The sequence below is a fragment of the Salmo salar genome, chromosome ssa10 (assembly GCF_905237065.1).
Source record: "Salmo salar chromosome ssa10, Ssal_v3.1, whole genome shotgun sequence".
Classification (NCBI taxonomy): domain Eukaryota; kingdom Metazoa; phylum Chordata; class Actinopteri; order Salmoniformes; family Salmonidae; genus Salmo; species Salmo salar.
In genome coordinates this window covers 117861286-117883916 of record NC_059451.1, presented here as the reverse complement: position 1 = coordinate 117883916, position 22631 = coordinate 117861286, and the positions used below count along the sequence as shown (strand labels likewise).

Here is a 22631-nt window from a genome sequence, read left to right as displayed (position 1 = left end):
TGAGCACTAGAGGGCGTGGCAGGAGCAGATGTGACACCAGGAAGGTTGGCCACGCATGATCTATGTTTCCCACCCATGATCTATGTTTCCCACCCATGATCTATGTTTCCCACCCATGATCTATGTTTCCCACCCATGATCTATGTTTCCCACCCATGATCTATGTTTCCCACCCATGATCTATGTTTCCCACCCATGAACTATGTTTCCCACCCATGATCTATGTTTCCCACCCATGATCTATGTTTCCCACCCATGATCTATGTTTCCCACCCATGATCTATGTTTCCCACCCATGATCTATGTTTCCCACCCATGATCTATGTTTCCCACCCATGATCTATGTTTCCCACCCATGATCTATGTTTCCCACCCATGATCTATGTTTCCCAAGTTCTGGGTGTTTGAAAATGTGCTTGTTATAACAATTAATTTCACAAAATCACCCAACCTTTATGAAAAAATATAATAAATATCCATATTCATGTGGTTTATGCCTATTAGTTGAAGATCATTGACATCATCTTACTCTACATAGAGAAAATATTATGCATATATAAGTTTATGGGTCCCCCTACCATCTCTGCCTAGCATGTGCACAGTGCTAATATGTCAACAATTATATTCTAGACCTGGAGCATTTCATATCCAATGCTTATTTGTAGGACGTATTCAAAACTGTCCATGAATGACTGCAAAGCTACATAGCCTCTTAGAACTCATTTTCAAAGACACCAGTAAGCATATCAGACTGTGATTAAACTAGCAACACTGGGAAAAAGTGGAATAATAAAACACTGTACGTGTGGAGAATAACAGTAGGGTTCTTGCTGACAAGGACATGAATTCCCCTTTACTTTAGCCCCTTGTTAAGAATGAGAATTGATGAGACTAAATAAAGTGAATCGCTAATAAAATCTCCCGAAGACAAGATGACATAAATCTTCCACCTACATCTAACCAAATTATTTTTATATTTATTGTCACCCCTCTAGAATCAAACTTACACTTTTGAGTTCATAATCTGTTTGACAAAATCATTTCCATAGTTACAAATAACCCTGATAAATCATACTGTAGGACTGTCTGCTGCCTTTTCGTTGTCACAGCCTAAATTCCAATCACCAAATGAAGGAAATAATGCAAGTGTAGATGAAATCCACTCTAGTACATGCTGTCAAAAGGCTGCATTCTGTAATCGGGACGGGAGTAACAGCCACCTAATTCTGTTGACAACATTGTACATAAAATACACCTACCACGTTGCTCTGTTTAAGTTTTATAAACTCAGCGGAGAACGTTTCTCTCTCTCTCTCTCTCTCTCTCTCTCTCTCTCTCTCTCTCTCTCTCTCTCTCTCTCTCTCTCTCTCTCTCTCCATTCAAATCAAATCAAGCTTTATTTATACAGCACATTTCAGACATGGAATGTAGCGCAATGTGCTTTACAGGAAAAAACTAATAAAAAACAATGAAAATAAAAGCTGAAATATTTACTACACAACAAACATAAGATACAAACAAAGGAATGACACAAACTGAACAACTGAAGAGCACCCTAAGGAAAAGCAAAGCAAAAAATATGTGTTTTAAAATATCTTTTAAATATGTCCACAGTTTCGGCCCCCCTCAGGTTCTCTGGCGGCTATTCCAGAGGCTGGGGGCATAGTAACTAAATGCTGCCTCTCCATGCCTCTTGGTCCTAGGCTTTGGGATAGTTAAAAGGCCAGTGCCAGAGGACCTGAGGGACCTAATGTTGGGGCTAGGGGGCAGTATTTTCACGGCCGGATGAAAAACGTACCCAATTTAAACAGGTTACTACTCTGGCCCAGAAAATAGAATATGCATATTATTAGTAGATTTGGATAGAAAACACTCTGAAGTTTATAAAACTGTTTGAATGGTGTCTGTGAGTATAACAGAACTCATATGGCAGGCAAAAAACCTGAGAAAATTTGAATCAGGAAGTGGGAGAAATTAGAAATGTAGTTTTTCTTTTGAATCCCTTGAAAAACTACATTGACATAGGATTTACGTTGCACCTCCTAACTCTTCCATTGGCTGTCAACAATCTTTAGGAACTGGTTTCATCCGTCACCTGTTACCGGGCAGAAAATTATGGCTCAGTCAATCACTGGCCAGTCTGAGGACAGGTGTCTTATGACGCGCGTGGACGTGACTTCGTTGTTTTTAATTTTTCTTCTGGGATGAATACCTATTGCCCGGTTGTAAAATTATCACAATTCTACGTTAAAAAAAACCCCTAAAGGATTGTAAACATCGTTTGACGTGTTTCTACAAACGGTAATGGAACTTTGAACATTTCGTCTATGGATTTGCGTCCACGCCACATGGCATTGTAAAGTTTTCTCGATGGGTCAACAAAACGGACGTATTTAGACATAAATGATGGACTTTGCAGAACAAATGAACATTTCTTGTGGAAGTGGGTGCCCATCCGAGTGCATTCCGTCGAAGATCAGCAAAGGTAAGTAAATATTTCGAACATATTTTTAGAGATTTGTCGACATCGTGGTTGTAGGCTAACTGTATAGCTTAGCATTGAAGGCTAAGTTCTGTACTCAGAATATTGAACAATGTGCTTTTTCCGTAAAGTTATTTTGAAATCTGACAAAGTGGTTGCATAAAGGAGTAGATTATCTCTAATTCTTTAAATAATTGTTATACATTTTGTCAAAGTTTATGAGTTCTTCTGTAAATTAAATGTGCCTATTCATCGGAAGTTATGGGGAGAAAACATTTTCTGAACGTCAAGCGCCAATGTAAAAATTGGGTTTTTGGATATAAATATAAACTTGATCGAACAAAAAATGCATGTATTGTCTAACATGATGTCCTAGGAGTGTCATCTGATGAAGATTGTCAAAGGTTAGTGCTTAATTTTAGCTGTATATCTGGTTTTGTGATGGCTATCGTGCTTGGAAAATGGCTTTTTTTTGCTAAGGTGCTATGCTAAAATAATCTAATGTTTTGCTTTCACCATAAAGCCTTTTTGAAATCGGACAATGTGATTGGATTAACGAGTAGAGTATCTTTAAAATGCCGTATAATACTTGAATTAAAATTTTGAGATTATTTTGTTTTGAATTTCGCGCCGTTCTATCTCACTGGTTGTTGTCCAACCAATCCCTTTAGCGGGATTGTATCCTCTAGAGGTTAAAAGCATGTCTGACATGTATTGGGGTGCACAATCATGGATTGATTTAAAAACCAATAGAAGAATCTTAAAATGTATTCTAAAACTCACAGTCAGCCAGTGCTTTAAATCCTGTGTAAATGTGTGCTCTCCATCTGGTCTTGGTCAGTACCCGTGCTGCAGCATTCTGTATGTTTTGCAGATGACCAATGGCTTTCTTGGATAGACCAGACAGGAGAGCATTACAGCAGTCAGGCTTGCTTGTAATAAAAGCATGGATGAGTCTCTCTGTATCAGCTTGAGAGTGTTACGCCTGCTCGAGGGGGCCAGGCCGCCCAGCATTACACACTCCTGCCACCATCATTACGCACACCTGCCACCATCATTACGCACACCTGCCACCATCATTACGCACACCTGCCACCATCATTACGCACACCTGCCACCATCATTACGCACACCTGCCACCATCATTACGCACACCTGCTTCCCTCGTCACGCGCATCAGCGATTCATTGGACTTATTTGGACTAAATCACCTGTTATTACCTCCCCTATATCTGTCTGTTCCCCAGCTCTGTTCCCCGCTTCTGCATTAATTGTCGTATGTCGTTGTGTTACCCGGTTTTGACGCTGTTCCTGTCCTGTTCCATGTCTGTGCAAAACTAAATGTTCACTCTCCGTACCTGCTTCTCTACTCCAGCGTCGGTTCTTACAGAGAGAGAAATGGAATTGGAAATGGAAATGTTCCTCAGGTTGTTAAAAGCTATATCGGTCACATTCCTAATGTGTGATTCGAAATTTAGTTCGGAATCTAAAATAACACCTAGGTTTTTTACCTGGTGTTTTATATTTATTGCCTGTGAATTAAAATGTGCGGCTAGATTCTCTCTATGTGCTTTGGCTCCAACAATAAGTACCTCGTTCTTCATTTAGCTGGAGGAAGTTGTGAGCCATCCAAGTATTTAAATCACTAATACAGTCTAATAATTTATCCGTGGATGTAAGGGGTGCGTAACTGGTGGCAGCGAAGTCAGACGCAGGAGAGCAGAACTGGGTAATAACCGGAGCAGTTTAATATATATATATATAACCACCGGCATCCAGAATAATAAAGAATGGGTACAAAACCCATCGCGCACCAGACAACAATTTGCACAGGCACTTACAACAAACACACAAAGACATGGGGGGAACAGAGGGTTAAATACACAACACGTAATGAGGGAATGAAAACCAGGTGTGTGGGAAAACAAGACACAACAAATGGAAAATGAAAAATGGATCGGCGATGGCTAGAAGACCGGGGACGTCGACCGCTGAACACCGCCCGAACAAGGAGAGGAACCGACTTCGGCAGAAGTCGTAACAGTGGAGCTAAAATCCTCTGATGACACAGAAATGTAAAGTTGTGTATCGTCTGCGTAGCAATGAAAAGCAATGCTGTGCTTTCTGATAACACTGCCAATGATTAACATAAATAAACTGAACAGTACCGGACCCAAAAATCAAACCTTGTGATATATATTTTGTCTAAGTTATGTTCCCCGAGGGTGACAAAAAAACTCAAACCGTTAAATAGGTCCTAAACCTATTTAGAACTGGACCAGAGAGGCCAACCCACCTCTCCAGTCTGTCCAGAAGGACATCATGGTCAACAGTGTTGAATGCAGGACTTAAGTCTAATGACAGAGAGCTGTTTGGCATCTATGTAGGCTCTAAGATCATTTATCACTTTAAATAAGGCTGTCTCTGTGCTGTGGTGGGCACGAAAACCAGATGGGAATTTTTCAAACTACAGTTTGCACTTAAAAAAATTATTTAGCTGTTTGAACATGAATTTCTCCAGAATTTTGCTTAAGAATGGAAGGTTGAAGAATGGCCGGAAATTGCTAAGAGCTGAAGAATCTGGATGACCATAGCAGTTTTTAGTGCAGTGGGGAAAGTGCCTGTGAACAGGAAGTGATTAACAATAGCTTGCACTTCTTCAGATATGCAATTAAAAACTATTTTGAAGAAGATGGTGGGGATAGGATGGAGGTAGAAGGCAGGTAGAAGACTTAAGTTGTGATATCACTTTCCTGAGCATGTCTGTCAACCAGGGAAAATAAATCCATAGTGCTTTTGCATGGTAGGCTAGGGAACATATCATCAAACATCTCATCAGGTCTTGCTTGACTGATACCCAGCCTAATGTTGGTTATCTTATCTCTGAAATATGCCGCAAACTCAACACATTTAGATGTGGAGGAAAGTTGACATTGGTTTGCGGTGGTTTATCAGGCCATCACTGGTCAAGAAGAGCACTCTGGAATTATTCTGATTAATGGCGATCAAGTTAGAAAATTGAGTCCGTCTGGCATTTCTAATTTCCTTGTTATATATGCCAAGTTGTTCTCTCAGAATGTCATAATGGACCTGCAACTTTAACTTTCTCCACTTCTGCTCTGCCTTTCTGCAATTTCTCTTTAATTGATTAGTTACCTCTCATCCAAGGGACTCTCCATTTGGATGTGTCCATTTTCAACTCTACTAGAGCTGTGGCATCAATGGTTGCCCTTAATTTTCTATTAAAGTTATCAACTAAATCATCACAAGAAGAAGGCAGAATAGGTGGTGGAGTATTGTTCATGCACTCAATAAAATCGGTATCAATTTCAAAGGTAAGATAGTGTTTCTTAATAATGTATTCAGTATTACCGTGTGCTATTGGCAACAAGGTAGTAAAAAATCCACAGTGGTGATCAGATTAAGCAACATCAACAATAGAGGATATGTCAATAGAAAGCCCCTTGGTAATAACCAGGTACAGAGTACGGCTGTGGTTATGGGTGGGCCCAGTAGAAAGCCCCTTGGTAATAACCAGGTCCAGAGTATGGCCGTGGTTATGGGTGGGCCCAGTAGAAAGCCCCTTGGTAATAACCAGGTCCAGAGTATGGCCGTGGTTATGGGTGGGCCCAGTAGAAAGCCCCTTGGTAATATCCAGGTCCAGAGTATGGCCGTGGTTATGGGTGGGCCCAGTAGAAAGCCCCTTGGTAATAACCAGGTCCAGAGTATGGCCGTGGTTATGGGTGGGCCCAGTAGAAAGCCCCTTGGTAATAACCAGGCCCAGAGTATGGCCGCGGTTATTGGTGGGCCCAGTAACATGTTGGATAAAATCCATAGATAAAAAAAAAGAGAGATTCATAAATTCAATGGTCTTGGAGTCAGTCGCTTTGTCAGCATGAATATTAAAATCGCCCAACACAATGATTTTATCATAGTTCTCAAGGACAATAGACAATAGTTCAGAGAAATCGGTAATGAAAGTTAGGCAGTGCTTTGGTGGCCTATACAGGGTTATAGCCAGTACTGGTGGCTGACATTTAAACAGTATAGCATGATACTCTAAAAACCTAAAGTCACCAAACGAAATGTCCTTACAGCTGAGAGCATTTGTAGAAATGTAGGCTGTCCCCCCCCCCCACTCTGTTTCGCGTTTCTGATAGAGTATGAAAACCTGTAGTCCGGGGAGGAGGGGCTTCACTAAGAGCAGCACTACAGTCTGATGACAGCCATGTTTCAGTGAGAAACATCCAATCAAATTAGCGCTCAGTAATGAGGTCATTCACGAGAAAGGTTTTACTTGTGATTGCGCTAACATTTAAAAGCGCCATATTCAATGAGTGTGGGCCACTCTATCCCTGGGGCATCTACCTTGAGGTAACCAATGGAATAACAACCAAATAATTAACGTTACAACCATGTTTTCTGACAGTCTCCAATCTATCAGAATAGTAGGAGATGACAGTCTGTATAAACTCACTAGAAGGCGACATTAAAGGAACATAAATTAGGTTACTCACAATAACCATAGTGCCATTTCTGCAGGAGTTGATATGGTTTCCAAGTCCTCTGTTGCTTATTCTGACAGGGAGAACCGGAGCCCTACCAGACCTTGTCTGTCAGTCTCTAAAACAGTTTGATGTTGCTGGAAATAATCCTGGAAGCCCTGCGGTTAGTGGGAATCCGGTCTCTTTTAAAAAGTGCTGGTTGCTCCCACAGCTCCACTCTAATCTTGAGGGCTGTTTCTTTAAAAAAAAAAGTTCATCCAATCCCCTTGGTCCCTTACATAACTAGACCAATCATAGGCTTCAGTGTGCCACAGTTCACAGATGTATTGTTTTCAGTCCAGTTGATGCTCTTCGTCCTGTTTAATATCTTGTAAATATTATAAGTACTTTTAACACCTATTTATAACACTCACAAAGCATTGGACATGTGTTTATAATGCATTGTGTAAAGTGTATATCATAGAAAGTGTTACCCTTGTATGTAACCTACTGTAAACATTATCTTCATGTGAAATATGTTTTTCACCATATCCCAATCCAAAACAGTAAATAAACCCACTCGTATTCTGCCAAGGTAGCAGTTAAATCTTTATTATTAGGTCTGCAAAGACTTACCAAGGAATTGTTTAATATAATAAAAATACCTTTTCAAATTTCTTTAAGCATACAAAATCATATAATATCACACTTTAATACTGTTTAAAAGTAAATTATCTTATGTCCTAAACACTCACACATTAAGCCATTTCATTGCTACACAATAATCCCTTTCTATTGGCGGGACAGGATCTTGTACCAGTCAAAAAACTTAGACCAACATTACATGACTTGGAGCATGTCTCCAGTACACATAGAGTTGGATAGAGGGCAGTCGCCTCTTTCCATCTCTATGACACCACACTAGTCACCTAGAACTTCGCTCTAAAACAGTAACAGAGTTAATACAACAAGCTTTGGCACATTCTTTAAATGAAGGCTGAAATCTGATTTTTTTTTCCTTATAGGATAGAGGGAGAGAAAAAAAAAAGTCCTTGGATTCTTTAGTGCACGTTGAGAGAGGCGGTTCTACAGTAGTCCGCTGAGGAGTGTAGCGGTGCAGCGCAGCAAGGTGTGGTGGGGATCAGGGGTCAGGTGTTCGTTGAAGTCCGTTCAAGGCACAGCTACATTGAAGGGGCTGCCGGGGACACTATCGTCGCCCCACTTGACGATAACGATGTAGTTTCCCTTGTCTTTGACAGTGTAGGTGACGTTGTAGAGGCGGTTGCCCATGTGTTTGACATACACCTCTTCACATGGGGTCGTGGGGCCGTGCACTCCCACCAGCAACATGTTAGAGCCTGGAGGAGGAGAGATACAAGGTTACACGTGGCATAGAAAGAGTGTGTGTGTGTGTGTACATTCATTCATGCCTGTGGTGGGGGTATGTATGTACATTCATGTGTGTGTGTGTGTGTGTGTGTGTGTGTGTGTGTGTGTGTGTGTGTGTGTGTGTGTGTAACCTATCCATCTCACCTGCTTTGCTGCAGTCTACATTGAAGATGTTCTTCTGTCCCACCAGAGCCTTGGAGAGCCCTGCGCCTCGACACACCACCTTGCTGGCATCTGAGGTCAGTTTGGACGAGGACGATAAGGAGCTGTACGCTCCGGCAACCTTGGAAGTCTTAGTGACCGTCTCTACCAGCACCGAGGACGTCTCGTGAAGGCTATGACCACCGGACAGACGGGTTCCTGAGAGAGGAGAGAGAGAGAGAGAGAGGAGAGAGAGGGAGAGACAAGCAGACATGTTACAAAAGAACTGCAGTCACGACTCAAACCAGACATTACATAACCTAACACCTCCCCTCCTCAATACAGACACAAACACTAGACTAAAACACCATGGATGGGGGTTTCTTATGAGAGGGTGGGACGGACCCTGCTTAGAAGAACACTGCTGTATCATCCATCTTCATACAGCTAGCTAAGAGTGCTAGTACTCAGTGGGATTCCATGTAACTTCACATCGAGCTGCATTTTGCCAGTGTTTCTGAGAATGCACCCAGCCTTCAGCATTGTGGTCCATGACTACTAATTCTACAATCCCAATGAGAGTAAACAGATTTATATAACATGTATTATTTACGTAACATTTCAGTATTAAGTATTTATTTACTAAGTATTTATAACATCATTTCTAGGAACTTCTAACTTTTCAGAGTGTCTCGTTTAGGGTTGCAAAACTACCGGTAGTTTACCAAAGTTATCGAAATATTCAGTCATTTTGGTAATTAATGGAAAATCGATGGCAATCTATAGGAACTTTGGTAAGTTATACTTGAATAATAAATAAATAAAATTATTCATATAGTATTCATTTTTTATCTCTGTGTCCATATTGTCCATGAGTTTCTAGTAGATAGACCACATGGTTCAAGAGAAAATAGCCTAATTAATGAAAAGAAATGTAAATGAACTCTGCAACTCATCCAACGATTGACTTTTTTCACAACTGCCACCAGTTTCACAACAAAAAAACACAATGACATAGTGAAATAAATAAAATTATAAACAAATATGTCATGTTGAAAATATTAAACAACAATGGTATTCACTACGTTGATGGTTTATATTAAACAACAATGGTATTCACTACGTTGATGGTTTATATTAAACAACAATGGTATTCACTACGTTGATGGTTTATATTAAACAACAATGGTATTCACTACGTTGATGGTTTATATTAAACAACAATGGTATTCACTACGTTGATGGTTTATATTAAACAACAATGGTATTCACTACGTTGATGGTTTATATTAAACAACAATGGTATTCACTACGTTGATGGTTTATATTAAACAACAATGGTATTCACTACGTTGATGGTTTATATTAAACAACAATGGTATTCACTACGTTGATGGTTTATATTAAACAACAATGGTATTCACTACGTTGATGGTTTATATTAAACAACAATGGTATTCACTACGTTGATGGTTTATATTAAACAACAATGGTATTCACTACGTTGATGGTTTATATTAAACAACAATGGTATTCACTACGTTGATGGTTTATATTAAACAACAATGGTATTCACTACGTTGATGGTTTATATTTAGGTTCATGTTTTACAGCTTTGTCATTACATTTTTTAATTAGAAAAATCATCTTATTTAACTACTTCTTATATTTTACATGCGATAAAGCCAGAGATAATTACAGACAGTACCCAAATGGGCCACTAGATGTTTAATGATAGACTACAGGAAATCCTTTAAAGATACCAACATTCTGATAGTTGACTAGTAAACGTAGAGAGCTTCCAGTAGTATACCCTCCCTTTGCAACCCTAGTCTCGTTTCATAACGAAAACATCAAACATCCTTTTCGTCAAGATCTGACACACACGTCACACACACACACACACACACACACACACACACACACACACACACACACACACACACACACCTGTGACTCTGGCTTTGAAGGGGCTGCCCACTATGTGGTTGGGTCCTCCGTATTTGATGTTGATGAGATAGCTGCCGGGGGCCATGGGAGTGTAGATAACCTTGTAGCCATCGGGGCACTCAGAACAGTCCATCTTGACCTTAGAGGGGCCGTCAATGGTCACAGACAGGGCACCTGACCCCGCGTTACACGTGTTCACTACGAACTCAGAGGCCACGCCTAGAGAGAGAGACAGACAGATGATCAGGTGTATATGTACAGTATGTCCAGTTATCCTAGATGCCATCTCCTGCTGTTGTGCCTTTCACCAAGGCATTGACCAAGGCCACCCCACAGGATCCATCCCTCCTTCAAAAGGGGAGATCTAAGCCTAAACTGCACCATGGTTGATCCTGGCTTCCACCCCCCCCCTTCTTGTTCTTTGACAGTACAACATTTGTTGAAAGTAGGGGTTTCCTCTGTAAAGCTGGAGTCAGAAGAGATAAGGAGTAGTGTGTACCTGTAGATCCTCCCTCCAGTCCAGGCCCGTATGCTGTCACCATGCCTGGGTCTCCAGCCTGTCCTGCCTCCCCTACCCGCACGTTGAACGGGCTACCGGGGATGTGACTGCCGTTGAACTTGACGTCGATGGAGTGCACGCCGTTCTCACGTGGAATGAAGCGGATCGCGTTCTTGTCTGGGGATAATAGTAGAGAGTTAAAAGAATAAGAGAGGAGAAGAGAGGAGAGCTACCATAACTCTATGTTTCTATGGACTGGTATGATGCGTATTAAAGTCAGGTTTATCTTACCACTGTCCAGCTCGGTGACGTAACACTCCTCAGCTGAGCCAGAGGGGGTGTGGACCTTGGCATCAACCACGCCCCTCGCCCCGTTACGCTGCACAGCGAACGACGCTTCCTGATTCACCTTCAGATCCTTCTCCTGGGGGGAAGGAGAAGAGGGGAGAGAGAGAGAGAGAGAGAGAGGAAAAACAGGGTCAGGACCTGTGTGTGTGTGAGTGTATGTGTGTCTTCTGCATGAGACAACGTGTGTGAGACAGTGACTCATCTTGTATATATATATATATATGAAATAAGAATAAGGAGAGCGATATCTGAGGATGAGAGTATTTAAGAGGGAGGAGGTGTTTATGTGTGTCCTTGTGGCCAGTTGTCAGACAGCTAGACCCCACGGTGACCCCAGAATTGGAGAAGGGACAGCTGATCCCTCTCACTCACCACTAAACAACACAACAATATTGTCTTGGTTACTGCTACAGACCACTCGCCTCTGGCTTCACTTCTAAAGACAAATAAATCTATGGGACAAACCTGACCAACAAACAACTATTGTTATTGTAAATTGTGTCTCGATTTCTCTATTGAGGCTTATATCAAATATATGTATAAATGTATTTGCATTTTATGACATGGGAAAGTTATGCTGCTTTAAAACTTGTTATCCCACTTAAGAGACAATTAGAACAAAACGCCTTTTGAAAGATTTTGATGAGATTCTCTTCCTTGTTTACGCCCATTCAGCATAGTTCACCCCTCTTGAGCCTTAGCCCCACCCATCTCTTAAGCCTTAGCCCCTCCCACCCACACCTGTAGCCCCTCCCACCCACACCTGTGAGTCAGCATGTCCTCCAGACAGTAGTCTCTCTACTTAAACCCAGCTATATTCAGGGCAGCTATGTCCTTGAGAGCTGTAGCAACACTTTTGCAGTTGTCCAAAGCTATATTGCTATATTGTATCTTTCCAAAAAACTGTGGTAGCAAGGATGATCTAAAAACTGACCAGGGAAGCCTCCTTTCTGTTACAGACAGAAGCATGTGACACGACAGACCAATCAGGACTCATCTCATGTCCATCTCAGCCAATCATGACTAGTCAGGAAGGATCTTGTCTTTCTACCTGTATAGCTCAATGCTTTTTCTCCTTGGCTAAACTAGTCTGATCATTTATATTTTGAATTCATATTAACAGATCCCACACCAGTTTGTAATTAAGGCACATGAAAGTTCACATGTTCAAAAAAGCATTAACATAAAAAAATTAAAATAAATATTTAAACGGTGCTACTGTAAAGAAGGAACTGGCGTCAAATGCCTCAGATCCTGTAGCCGGTCACAAATGATGGCCTTGTGAGGAGTGTTCTAACAAAGACATGTAATTCAGTGTGTGTGTGTGTGTGTGTGTGTGTGTGTGTGTGTGTGTGTGTGTGTGTGTGTGTGTGTGTGTGTGTGTGTGTGTGTGTGTGTGTGTGTGTGTGTGTGTGTGTGTGTGTGTGTGTGTGTGTGTGTGTGTGTGCGTGTGTCTGTGTGTGTGTGTGTGTGTGTGTGTGTGTGTGTGTGTGTGTGTGTGTGTGTGTGTGTTCCTACCTGCAGGCTGGTGACAGTGAGTCTGCGTGCCTCGTCAGACAGCGTTGCTATGGGAACGATGAAGGGGCTGTCGGGGATGTGCTCGTTGTTGAACTTGATAGACACTTCATAGTCACCTGGGGACACAAACACAGAGAGGAACCAGCGGTTAGATACCAGAATAACAGTACGATCAGATGATTCTCATGTAGGAGTAGGGAAGGAGATAGACATGGTGTACAGTGCCTTGCAAAAGTATTCATCCCCCTTGCCGTTTTTCCTATATTGTTGCATTTCAACCTGTAATTTGAATTCATTTTTATTTGGATTTCATGTAATGGACATACACAAAATAGTCCAAATTGGTGAAGTGAAATGAAAAAAATATACTTTTTATTTTTTTTTAAATGGAAAAAAAATGGAAAATGGAAAATTGGTGCATGATGTATTCACCCCTTTGCTATGAAGCACCTAAATAAGATCTGGTGCAACCAATTACCTTCAGAAGTCACATAATTAGTTAAATAAAGTCCACCTGTGTGCAATCTAAGTGTCACATCATCTGTCACATGATCTCAGTATATATACACCTGTTCTGAAAGGCCCCAGAGACTGCAAACACCACTAAGCAAGGGGCACCACCAAGCAAGTGGCACCATGAAGATCAAGGAGCTCTCCAAACAGGTCAGGGACAAAGTTGTGGAGAAGTACAGATCAGGGTTGGGCCGCCCACCAAAACTCACAGACCAGGCAAGGAGGGCATTAATCAGAGAGGCAACAAAAAGACCAAAGATACCCTGAGGGAGCTGCAAAGCTCCACAAGGGAGATTGGAGTATTTGTCGGACCACTTTAAATCATACACTCCACAGAGCTGGGCTTTACCGAAGAGTGGCCAGAAAAAAGCCATTGCTTGAAGAAAAAAATAAGCAAGCACGTTTGGTGGTCGCCAAAAGGCATGTGGGAAACTCCCCAGACACATGGAAGAAGGTACTATGGTCAGATGAGACTAAAATTGAGCTTTTTGGGCATCAAGGAAAACGCTATGTCTGGCGCAAACCCAACACCGCTCATCACCCCGAGAATACCATCCCCACAGTGAAGCATGGTGGTGGCAGCATCATGCTGTGGGGATGTTTTTCATCAGCAGGGACTGGGAAACTGGTCAGAATTGAAGGAATGATGGATGGAGCTAAATACAGGGAAATTCTTGAGGGAAACCTGTTTCAGTCTTCCATAGATTTGAGACTGGGACGGAGGTTCACCTTCCAGCAGGACAATGACCCTAAGCATACTGCTAAAGCAACACTCTAGTGGTTTAAGTTGAACATTTAAATGTCTTGGAATGGCCTAGTCAAAACTCAGGCCTCAATCCAATTGAGAATCTGTAGTATGACTTAAAGATTGCTGTACACCAGCAGAACCCATCCAACTTGAAGGAGCTGGAGCAGTTTTGCCTTGAAGAATGAGCAAAAATCCCAGTGGCTAGATGTGCCAAGCTTATAGAGACATAACCCAAGAGACTTGCAGCTGTAATTGCTGCAAAAGTCTGCTCTACAAAGTATTGACTTTGGGGTGGTGAATAGTTATGCACGCTCAAGTTCAGTTTTTTTGTCTTATTTCTTGTTTGTTTCACAAGAAAAAATATTTTGCATCTTCAAAGTGGTAGACATGTTGTGTTTTCAGGCTGTAAGGCAACAAAATAGGAAAAATGCCAAGAGGGGTGAATACTTTCGCAAGCCACTGTAAATAACAGTTGGTCCTTGGAGCTAGATGGGGCTAGATGGGGCTAGATGACAGAGAGAGATGACAGAGAGAGAGAGAGAGAGGGAGAGAGAGAGAGATTAAATAGAGGGAGGGAGGGAGGGAGGGAGGGAGGGAGGGAGGGAGGGAGGGAGGAGGGAGGGAGGGAGGGAGGGAGGAGGGAGGGAGGGAGGGAGGGAGGGAGGGAGGGAGGGACGGAAGATGGGGCTAGATATGGTTAGATGGGGCTAGATGACAGAGATGACAGAGAGAGAGAGAGAGATGAGATGGAGGGAGGAAGGAAGGGAGGGAGGGAGGGAGGGAGGGAGAGAGAGAGAGAGAGAGAGATGACAGAGAGAGAGAGAGAGATGAGATAGAGGGAGGGAGGGAGGGAGGGAGGGAGGGAGGGAGGGAGGGAGGGAGGGAGGGAGGGAGGGAGGGAGAGAGAGAGAGAGAGAGAGAGAGAGAGAGAGATGAGAGAGAGGGAGAGGGAGATGAGATAGAGGGAGGGAGGGAGGGACAGATGGGGCTAGATATGGTTAGGTGGGGCTAGATGGGGCTACGTGGGGTACTATCTCACCTGGCTCCTGAACGATGTAGGCCACCCCACAGGATCCATCCTTCCTGTCTTCAAATGAGATCTCAGCCTTACTGGGCCCCTCTACAGCGATGGACAGACCTCCTGCACCAGCCTCACGTGTCCAGATACTGAATTCAGCTATGGAGAGTAAGAGAGAGGGAGGGGGAGACAGAGAGAGAGAGGGAAAGGGGAGAGGGGGGAAGGGGAGGGAGAGAGAGAGAGAGAGAGAAAGGGGGAGAGAGAGCGAGAGAGGGAAAGAGAAAGGGGAGAGAGAGGAGACACACAGACGTGTTAAAACCTGGTTCAACTAAAGTAGATAACACATTCAACTAAAGCAAGGGGGGGAAAAAAATCACTTATTGAAAGTTAAACATTCTTCAAAATAGCTGCTATCTGCAAAATGACTGTTGGTAAGACTAAAGGAAAAGACAAGTACATCATGGGGGTTTTCAGCGAGACACAGGCGGTCAGGTCAAACTACTTACTTGGTGCTCCTGCCACTCCTCTCTCCAGCCCAGTGCCGCCGGCCCGGACCTTGTGGGACCCTCCTTCTCCCATGGGCCCAACAGTGAACTGGAAGGGACTTCCGGGGACATGTTGCCCGCTGTACTTCACGTTGACCGTGTGGGCCCCCATCTCCTGGGGTACGAAGCGGACGCTGTAAGTGCTATCGCCTCCATCTACGATCTCTGCCTGTTCTGTTTTACCCCCGGGGCTGGTCACCTGGGCTGTCATACTACCCTGGGTAACTGTCTCACCTGGGGGAGAGGGGAGGGAGGAGGGGAGGGGGAAGAGAGGTGTCAGACTGGCTGGGAGGCGTGTTGTTTTTCATCTACAATCCTACATTTTTACTCTTATCCAGAGCGACTTACAATCCATACATTCAACTAAAGTAAGTAAAACAACCCTATATCGATCATTATCATTGTAAAGTAAAACCTTCTACAAACGAGCTGCTACTGTACCAAGATCAGTGATATTGAGAGTAAAGAAGAACAAGTGCAACAGAGAAGTGTTAGTCGTATTATTTCTTCATTCATTCTCACCAGGTGTTGGTGTGACTGTAGCGGGTATACCAGCGAAGCTAGCCAGACTCTCTCTGCCCAGGAAGTCTCCAAACACATCTCTGAAGGGACTGCCTCCTCCCGCTCCTCCCATCTGGGTGCTCTCCTCTACCCTGACCTCCCTCTTCGTCTCTCCGCCCCTCATCTTGCTGATCTCCGTGCGCTCTGTGCGCGTGTACGTGTGGCTGCTGCGTGTGAACGTGCGAGTCATCCTCTCCTGGGCTGACACCATCTGGAACCAGTTTCCTATTGGTGGAGAGAGAGCAGGGAGGGTAAGTGTTTGGTTTAGTCTTAGACACAAGCAATACTTGAAGACTCATGCTAGCTAACTTAGCTTTTAAGCTAGCTAGCTTGTAGCTGTATGAAAGAAGCTAGCTAACCCATAGCTGTATAACAGAAGCTAGCTAACTCATAGCTGTATGAAAGAAGCTAGCTGTATGAAAGAAGCTAGCTAACTCGTAGCTGTATGGAAGAAGCTAGCTAACTCGTAGCTGTATGAAAGAAGCTAGCTGTATGAAAGAAGCTAGCTAACTGGTAGCTGTATGAAAGAAGCTAGCTAACTCGTAGCTGTTTGGAAGAAGCTAGCTAACTCGTAGCTGTATGACAGAAGCTAGCTAACTAGTAGCTGTATGAAAGAAGCTAGCTAACTCGTAGGTGCATGACAGAAGCAAGCTAACTCGTAGCTGTATGAAAGAAGCTAGCTGTATGAAAGATGCTAGCTAACTCGTAGATGTATGAAAGTTGATCGAAAGTTGATAGGATTAACAAACACCATTGCTGTCATTCTATAGACGATATCAACACAGCAATGTGCGGTACTTCAGCACTATGACAGCACTATGACAGCACCATGACAGTAATATCACAGTGTGATCATGTTTAGGCTGTGCTCACCAGGGATTTTCAGGTTGAGGCCACAGGCGCTGCCGACAGAGGCGATGGAGGGGGCTGTTCTCTTCCTGGTGATGCTTTCCTTCATCCTTCCTTCTCCTGTTACCTTCACTGTGAAAGGACTTCCTGTAGGGGCAGAGGAGCAGCCAATCAGAGGTCAGAGAGTAGGTTTGGGTGATATACCGTTTATACCGTATACCGGGGTATTTTGAAATACCGACGGTATGATTTTCAATCATGTTAAATACGTTGTCTGTGGGGGTGCCTGCTAAGTTAAGGAAAGCTATAAGAAATCTAAGATGTGTCAAATGATATCCAGCTCAGGGCTCCAGCTATGCACGTGGTTTGCTAACTTGCTAAAATTCACAGGTAACAGTGACTGACAATGTTGTTCTATAATGAAATACAACCTCACCTAAACCAAGTTAATTTACTGATACAGTCATATTTCCATATATAGGAGATTGAAGTGAGACAGTAAAGCTACTAACCAGGGATGTGCTTATCAGAGAACTTGATGTTGATAATGTAGTTGCCTGGCTCTGTGGGGCAGTAACTGACTCTGCACGTCCCATCCTCCACATCCTCACAGTTTATATCCACTTTACTCGGACCCTCGATAGACAATCCCAGACCACCATAACCTGAGAGAAAGAGGGGAGGGAAGGGGTGGGGGGTGGAGAGAGAGAGGAAGAGAGAGAGAGAGAGAGAGAGATGGGAGGGAAAGAGAGAGAGAGATGGAGAAGAAAGAGAGAGATTGAAGAGAGAGAGGGAGATGAGAGAGAAAGACAGAGAGAGAGATTGGAGAGGGCGAGAGAGCAAGAGATAGTAAGAGAGAGAGAGAGAGAGAGAAAGAGAGACAGATAGAGAGACAGGGGTAAGGTATGGTAAGACAGAAAAAGCATTTTATCTTGACCTAATATCAGTAGAATAAGCCCTCATGGTGGGCTAAAAGACATCCAAATAAACCCTGTTCTTAGTCTTACCTGCATTCCTAGTGTCCACAAAGAACTCAGCCATTTCAAAGGTGTGTGCCTCCACCAGTCCTTTACCGAAGGCCTTGACCCGGCTGGCCTCGCCAATCTCTGACTGGCCAACCTGGATCTTGAAGGGGCTGTTGGTCACGTGCTTACCACCCTTCTTCACGCTCACCTCGTGCTCTCCCACCTCCTTAGGGGTAAAGGAGATACCTGCGGACAGAGGGATGGAAGACAGGAGTGAATAATCTGGGGAAAATAAAAACATCCAGAGGTGGCCAGATTGAAGTAATGAAGTGAAATGGAATAATTCAGTTAGCATCCAAGCTACTTCAGAGTAGGCTAAGGCAACCAAACCACGTATTCTACACCAACGGCCCAAACATCTTTGTACTTCTCAGGCCAGGCTAGTGTCTCACCGATGTGTCTGTTGGGCAGTCTCTTGAGCAGACAGGGCTCCTCGTTTCCTGATGGAGCTCTGATGCTAGCTGTCAGCAGGCTCAGGTCAGACTCTGTGATCTTCAGGGACAGATCTGCTGCTGTTCCCACGTTGAGCAGGGACGTCCTGATAGAGTCATCACCTGGACACAGAGAGGGGAAATAAAACATTTAGTAAACCATTATGAGAGAGAGAGAGAGAGAGAGAGGTGCGGCAGGTATCCTAGTGGTTAGAGCGTTGGGCCAGGAACTGAAAGGTTGCTTGAGCGAATCCCCGAGCTGACAAGGTAAAAATCTGTCGTTCTGCCCCCTGAACAAGACAGTTAACCCACTGTTCCCCGGTAGACCGTCATTGGAATTTGTTCTTAACTGACTTGCCTGGTTAAATAAATAAAAAATGACTTAATGTTTATTGACCATTACAAACCATATAATACACAATTTATCAACCATTTCAATGGCGTTTACCCACTGTGCTCTGAATGCTAGCCGTTGTATTTGGATGAATTTACATGATCCTATGATCTGTCAAATTCTAAGAGGTCATACGAGGCTCTTCTCCAACCAAACACTGTGTCCAGTTATTTCAGTCCACTGTATTCCACTCACCAGTGATCTTAGCAGTGAAGGGACTGCCAGGGATGTGCTTGTTGTCAAACTTGACGATGATGTTGTAGTCTCCTGGTGAGGTGGGCAGGTAGGACACAGTACAGGTACCGTCCTTATTGTCTTTACAGCTGATCTCTGCCTTAGAGGGACCTTCCACAGCCAGGGACAGACCACCTGGGAGGGAGGGAGGGAGGGAGGGAGGGAGGGAGGGAGGGAGGGAGGGAGGGAGGGAGGGAGGGAGGGAGGGAGGGAGGGAGGGAGGGAGGGTAGCTTCTGTTCAGCCTGAATTCTACATTTGTCTCTAACAATTCAAACCTATTCCTCAGCCATAAAAAGTATTTTTGGAGTTGAAGTAAACCGGTTTTCTTTTCAGAAAATGTAACCTTTTTAGAGGGGTTTTACTGAACTGCCTACACCAAAAATAAACAGCAAATATGTTCTCCTATTATTGTGAATATAGAGGATCATCCTTGTAGAACGGTAAGAAAAAGTAGTACCTTCTCCAGCGTTCTTGGTGACGACGGTAAAGGTGGCGGGTTTGTTGACGGTGCCATGACACAACCCAGGCCCATACGCTGTCACCAGACCACTGTTTATAGCATCTACATAGAACTGGAGGGGACTTCCTGTAGGGGAGAGAGATCATGGAGGGATGGGCCATCAGAAAATACTTTGGTCAATGTTTATTTTAAATGAATATATGTAAATATGCCTGTTGACACACTTGAGGTAAAAATATGTATATATAATAATATAAAAATAATAAAGTCTCTTAATTGAGTATAACTGCATACATTGAGCCCTGGTTAAGTTTGAAGAAAGGCTACGACGAGGTGTTTTCCCCTCTGGTTATGAGTCGTACCTGGGATGTGGTTTCCTTCATACTTGATGTCCATCTCATGCAGACCCTTCTCAGTAGGGTTGAACTTGACTGTGATGGTCCCATCCTTGTTGTCTGTGATGTGGGGACGGGCCGTCTTACCGGAGGGCATACGCACCTCACCTGGGAAAGATACAAATTATATTTCATGAGTGTGTGTGTGTGTGTGTGTGTGTGTGTGTGTGTGTGTGTGTGTGTGTGTGTGTGTGTGTGTGTGTGTGTGTGTGTGTGTGTGTGTGTGTGTGTGTGTGTGTGTGTGTGTGTGTGTGCGTGCGTGCTGTTGATTGTCAGTACAGAATGCAGTCCATGTACCTGTGATCGGTCCCTGCTGAACGGTGAATGGGATGACCAGGTTAAGAGGTCTGAACTGATCCATGCCATCACTAGGGACAACAGGCTCCTTGGTGGCCTATTGGGGGGAAAAGAGAGAAATACAGTCAGAATACTCTACTGTAACTAGTTACTGTATTTCTAGCTGTAGGTGCAGACATTCAACTATTTTACAGTAACTACATGTAATGGGAAATGATTTGATTCATTATTGTCCGGTATTTAATGAAGTTATCTACTGTTGTATTGATTATTAATTATATATAATACATCTATTTGGTATGAGCAGAGAGACGCTGACAGAGCCATTCCCCTGGGAGGGGAAACCTGAGACAACCATGTATTTCAGTACCATGTTAACTCCATGTTAACCTCACATTTAATGCCATGTTTGGGTAAGTCGCTTTCACCTGTTAGTCTATAATTAGTCCGTTGTAACTGACGAATGATGATCCTTTTACTTCTTAAACAGACCTTTGACCTGTTGAAGTGCTGATGTCATACTTGGCTAAGGTCACACTGCCTTATTTGGAGTTTCCAACTAGATTTAGTGATGTTGACAGAACAGTTGTCTGCCGATAAGAGCCTTCTCTGAGGAGGCCAGTTACAACATTTTCTCTGCTTCTATGCTGGATTTGTCTCCTTGTTGCAACTTGTATTAAACTCATTTGATTTATGATTGACACTATAAGCAACTGCTCTTCTGTTTTGTTTACGTGAAAACCCCTTTACACTTTGATGCAACGTGTAGACTTCAGACTGGAGTCAATTCAGCTGCATTCAACCACTTTATACAGAGTTGGAATTCAGAACAGAACGGACCCTAACCCTGGTAGATAGTTACATACCAGCATTCATGTATTAGTGATTATATCAAGCTGTATCCATTCAACATATAAATGTAACTTCAACGCCATGTTGACAGTATTATCTCCCAGCAGTACTCACCGTTACATGGAAGGGGCTCTTGGGGATGTGTTGTCCTCCGAAGCGGATGGTGATGACGTATTTCCCAGGTTCCGGAGCCGTGTAGTAGATGTCGTAGGTTCCGTCACGATTCTCCTGAACGTCCATGTCTAGCTCCACCCCCGCTGGGGTCGTCACCGAACAGGTCACCTTGCCCTTCCCTGCAGCCTTTGCGTCAACGGAGACGATGGTCTCTTCGTGCGCCTGCATCTTGGTCAGACCCGACGCCAGGGCACGGCCTCCGATAGACACTGGAAATAAAGTGAGAGAAAGGATCACACTACTGAAAAACAGCTCAAATTTGTCGTCTAGTGAAGAGAGGACAAGACGTACCAGTAAGCAGACACTTGCTGGCGTCTCCAGTGGGCAGAGCTGAGATGCGGTAGGGGGAGTAGGGGATCTCGTCTCCTCCATACTTGATGGTGATGGTGTAAGGGCCGGTGGAGTCTGGTACGTAGGAAACTGTGTACGTCCCGTCTCTGTTGTCATGGATAGTGGCCTTCTTTGGCTTGCCCTCAGGATCCTATGCAGGTCAGAAGATGTCATATTTGTATTTTTATTCAGCAGAACTTTTTATATAACAAAAAATGGGAATTACAGAACTGTCAACACTGACATTGACACATATATTCAGTATTATGTAGCCCGTGAGGAAATTAAACCCATAACCCTGGTGTTGCCATTGTCTGACCTACTGAGACATCTACACTCTTAGAAAAAAGGGTTCCAGAAGGGTTATTTGGCTGTCCCCATAGGAGAAGCCTTTTTGGTTCCAGGTAAAACCTTTTCTTGTTCCAGGTAGAACTCTTTTGGGTTTGATGTAGAACCCTCTGTGGAAAGGGTTCTACCTGGAACCAAATAGGGTTTTTCAAAGGCTTCTCCTATGGGGAAAGCTGAAGAACCCTTTTAGGTTCTAGAAGATAGTGTATTTCCTGTGTGTGGAGGAAGTTGATGTACTCACCAGTATCTGTACAGTGAGCAGTCCCTCTCCTGCGTCGCGGGCATCGATGGTGAACTCCACTGGTAGGCTGGCGGCCACACCTGATTTATCCAGACCTGGACCGCTGGCACGGACCTTACTGGCATCATGACCAGGCTGGGACCTCACCTTGAATGGACTGGATAGAGAGAGAGAAACAGAGAGAGAGAGAGAGAGAGAGAGAGAGAGAGAGAGAGAGCACAAGAGAGAGAGAGAATGAGAGAGAGAAACAGAGAGAGAGAGATAGAGAGAGAATGAGAGAGAAACAGACAGAGATATAGTGAGAGAGCACAAGAGAGATAGAGAGAGAGAGAATGAGAGAGAGAAACAGAGAGAGAAACAGAGAGAGAGATATAGTGAGAGAGCACAAGAGAGATAGAGAGAGA

At 43.6% G+C, this 22631-nt stretch overlaps 1 protein-coding gene across 3 annotated transcripts in view; it reads right to left on the bottom strand.

Moving 5' to 3' along the window:
- Window positions 1–7562: 7562 nt before the first annotated feature.
- LOC106561692 (filamin-C) overlaps window positions 7563–22631 on the bottom strand; it is a 46960-nt gene continuing 31891 nt past the window's right edge. For all 3 annotated transcript variants that reach the window (XM_014125898.2, XM_014125899.2, XM_014125900.2), the window contains 20 exons: window positions 22228–22384; window positions 21600–21789; window positions 21249–21517; window positions 20283–20379; window positions 19953–20093; window positions 19588–19716; window positions 19091–19264; window positions 18463–18624; window positions 18053–18256; window positions 17558–17710; window positions 17070–17192; window positions 16158–16421; window positions 15597–15869; window positions 15112–15249; window positions 12812–12927; window positions 11237–11369; window positions 10946–11122; window positions 10447–10665; window positions 8500–8715; window positions 7563–8324 (listed from right to left, as the gene is read on the bottom strand). In XM_014125898.2, the coding sequence (XP_013981373.2) occupies window positions 8137–8324; window positions 8500–8715; window positions 10447–10665; window positions 10946–11122; window positions 11237–11369; window positions 12812–12927; window positions 15112–15249; window positions 15597–15869; window positions 16158–16421; window positions 17070–17192; window positions 17558–17710; window positions 18053–18256; window positions 18463–18624; window positions 19091–19264; window positions 19588–19716; window positions 19953–20093; window positions 20283–20379; window positions 21249–21517; window positions 21600–21789; window positions 22228–22384 (3523 nt within the window). In that variant the 3' untranslated portion in view covers window positions 7563–8136. The remainder of the gene's footprint in view (window positions 8325–8499; window positions 8716–10446; window positions 10666–10945; window positions 11123–11236; window positions 11370–12811; window positions 12928–15111; window positions 15250–15596; window positions 15870–16157; window positions 16422–17069; window positions 17193–17557; window positions 17711–18052; window positions 18257–18462; window positions 18625–19090; window positions 19265–19587; window positions 19717–19952; window positions 20094–20282; window positions 20380–21248; window positions 21518–21599; window positions 21790–22227; window positions 22385–22631) is intronic.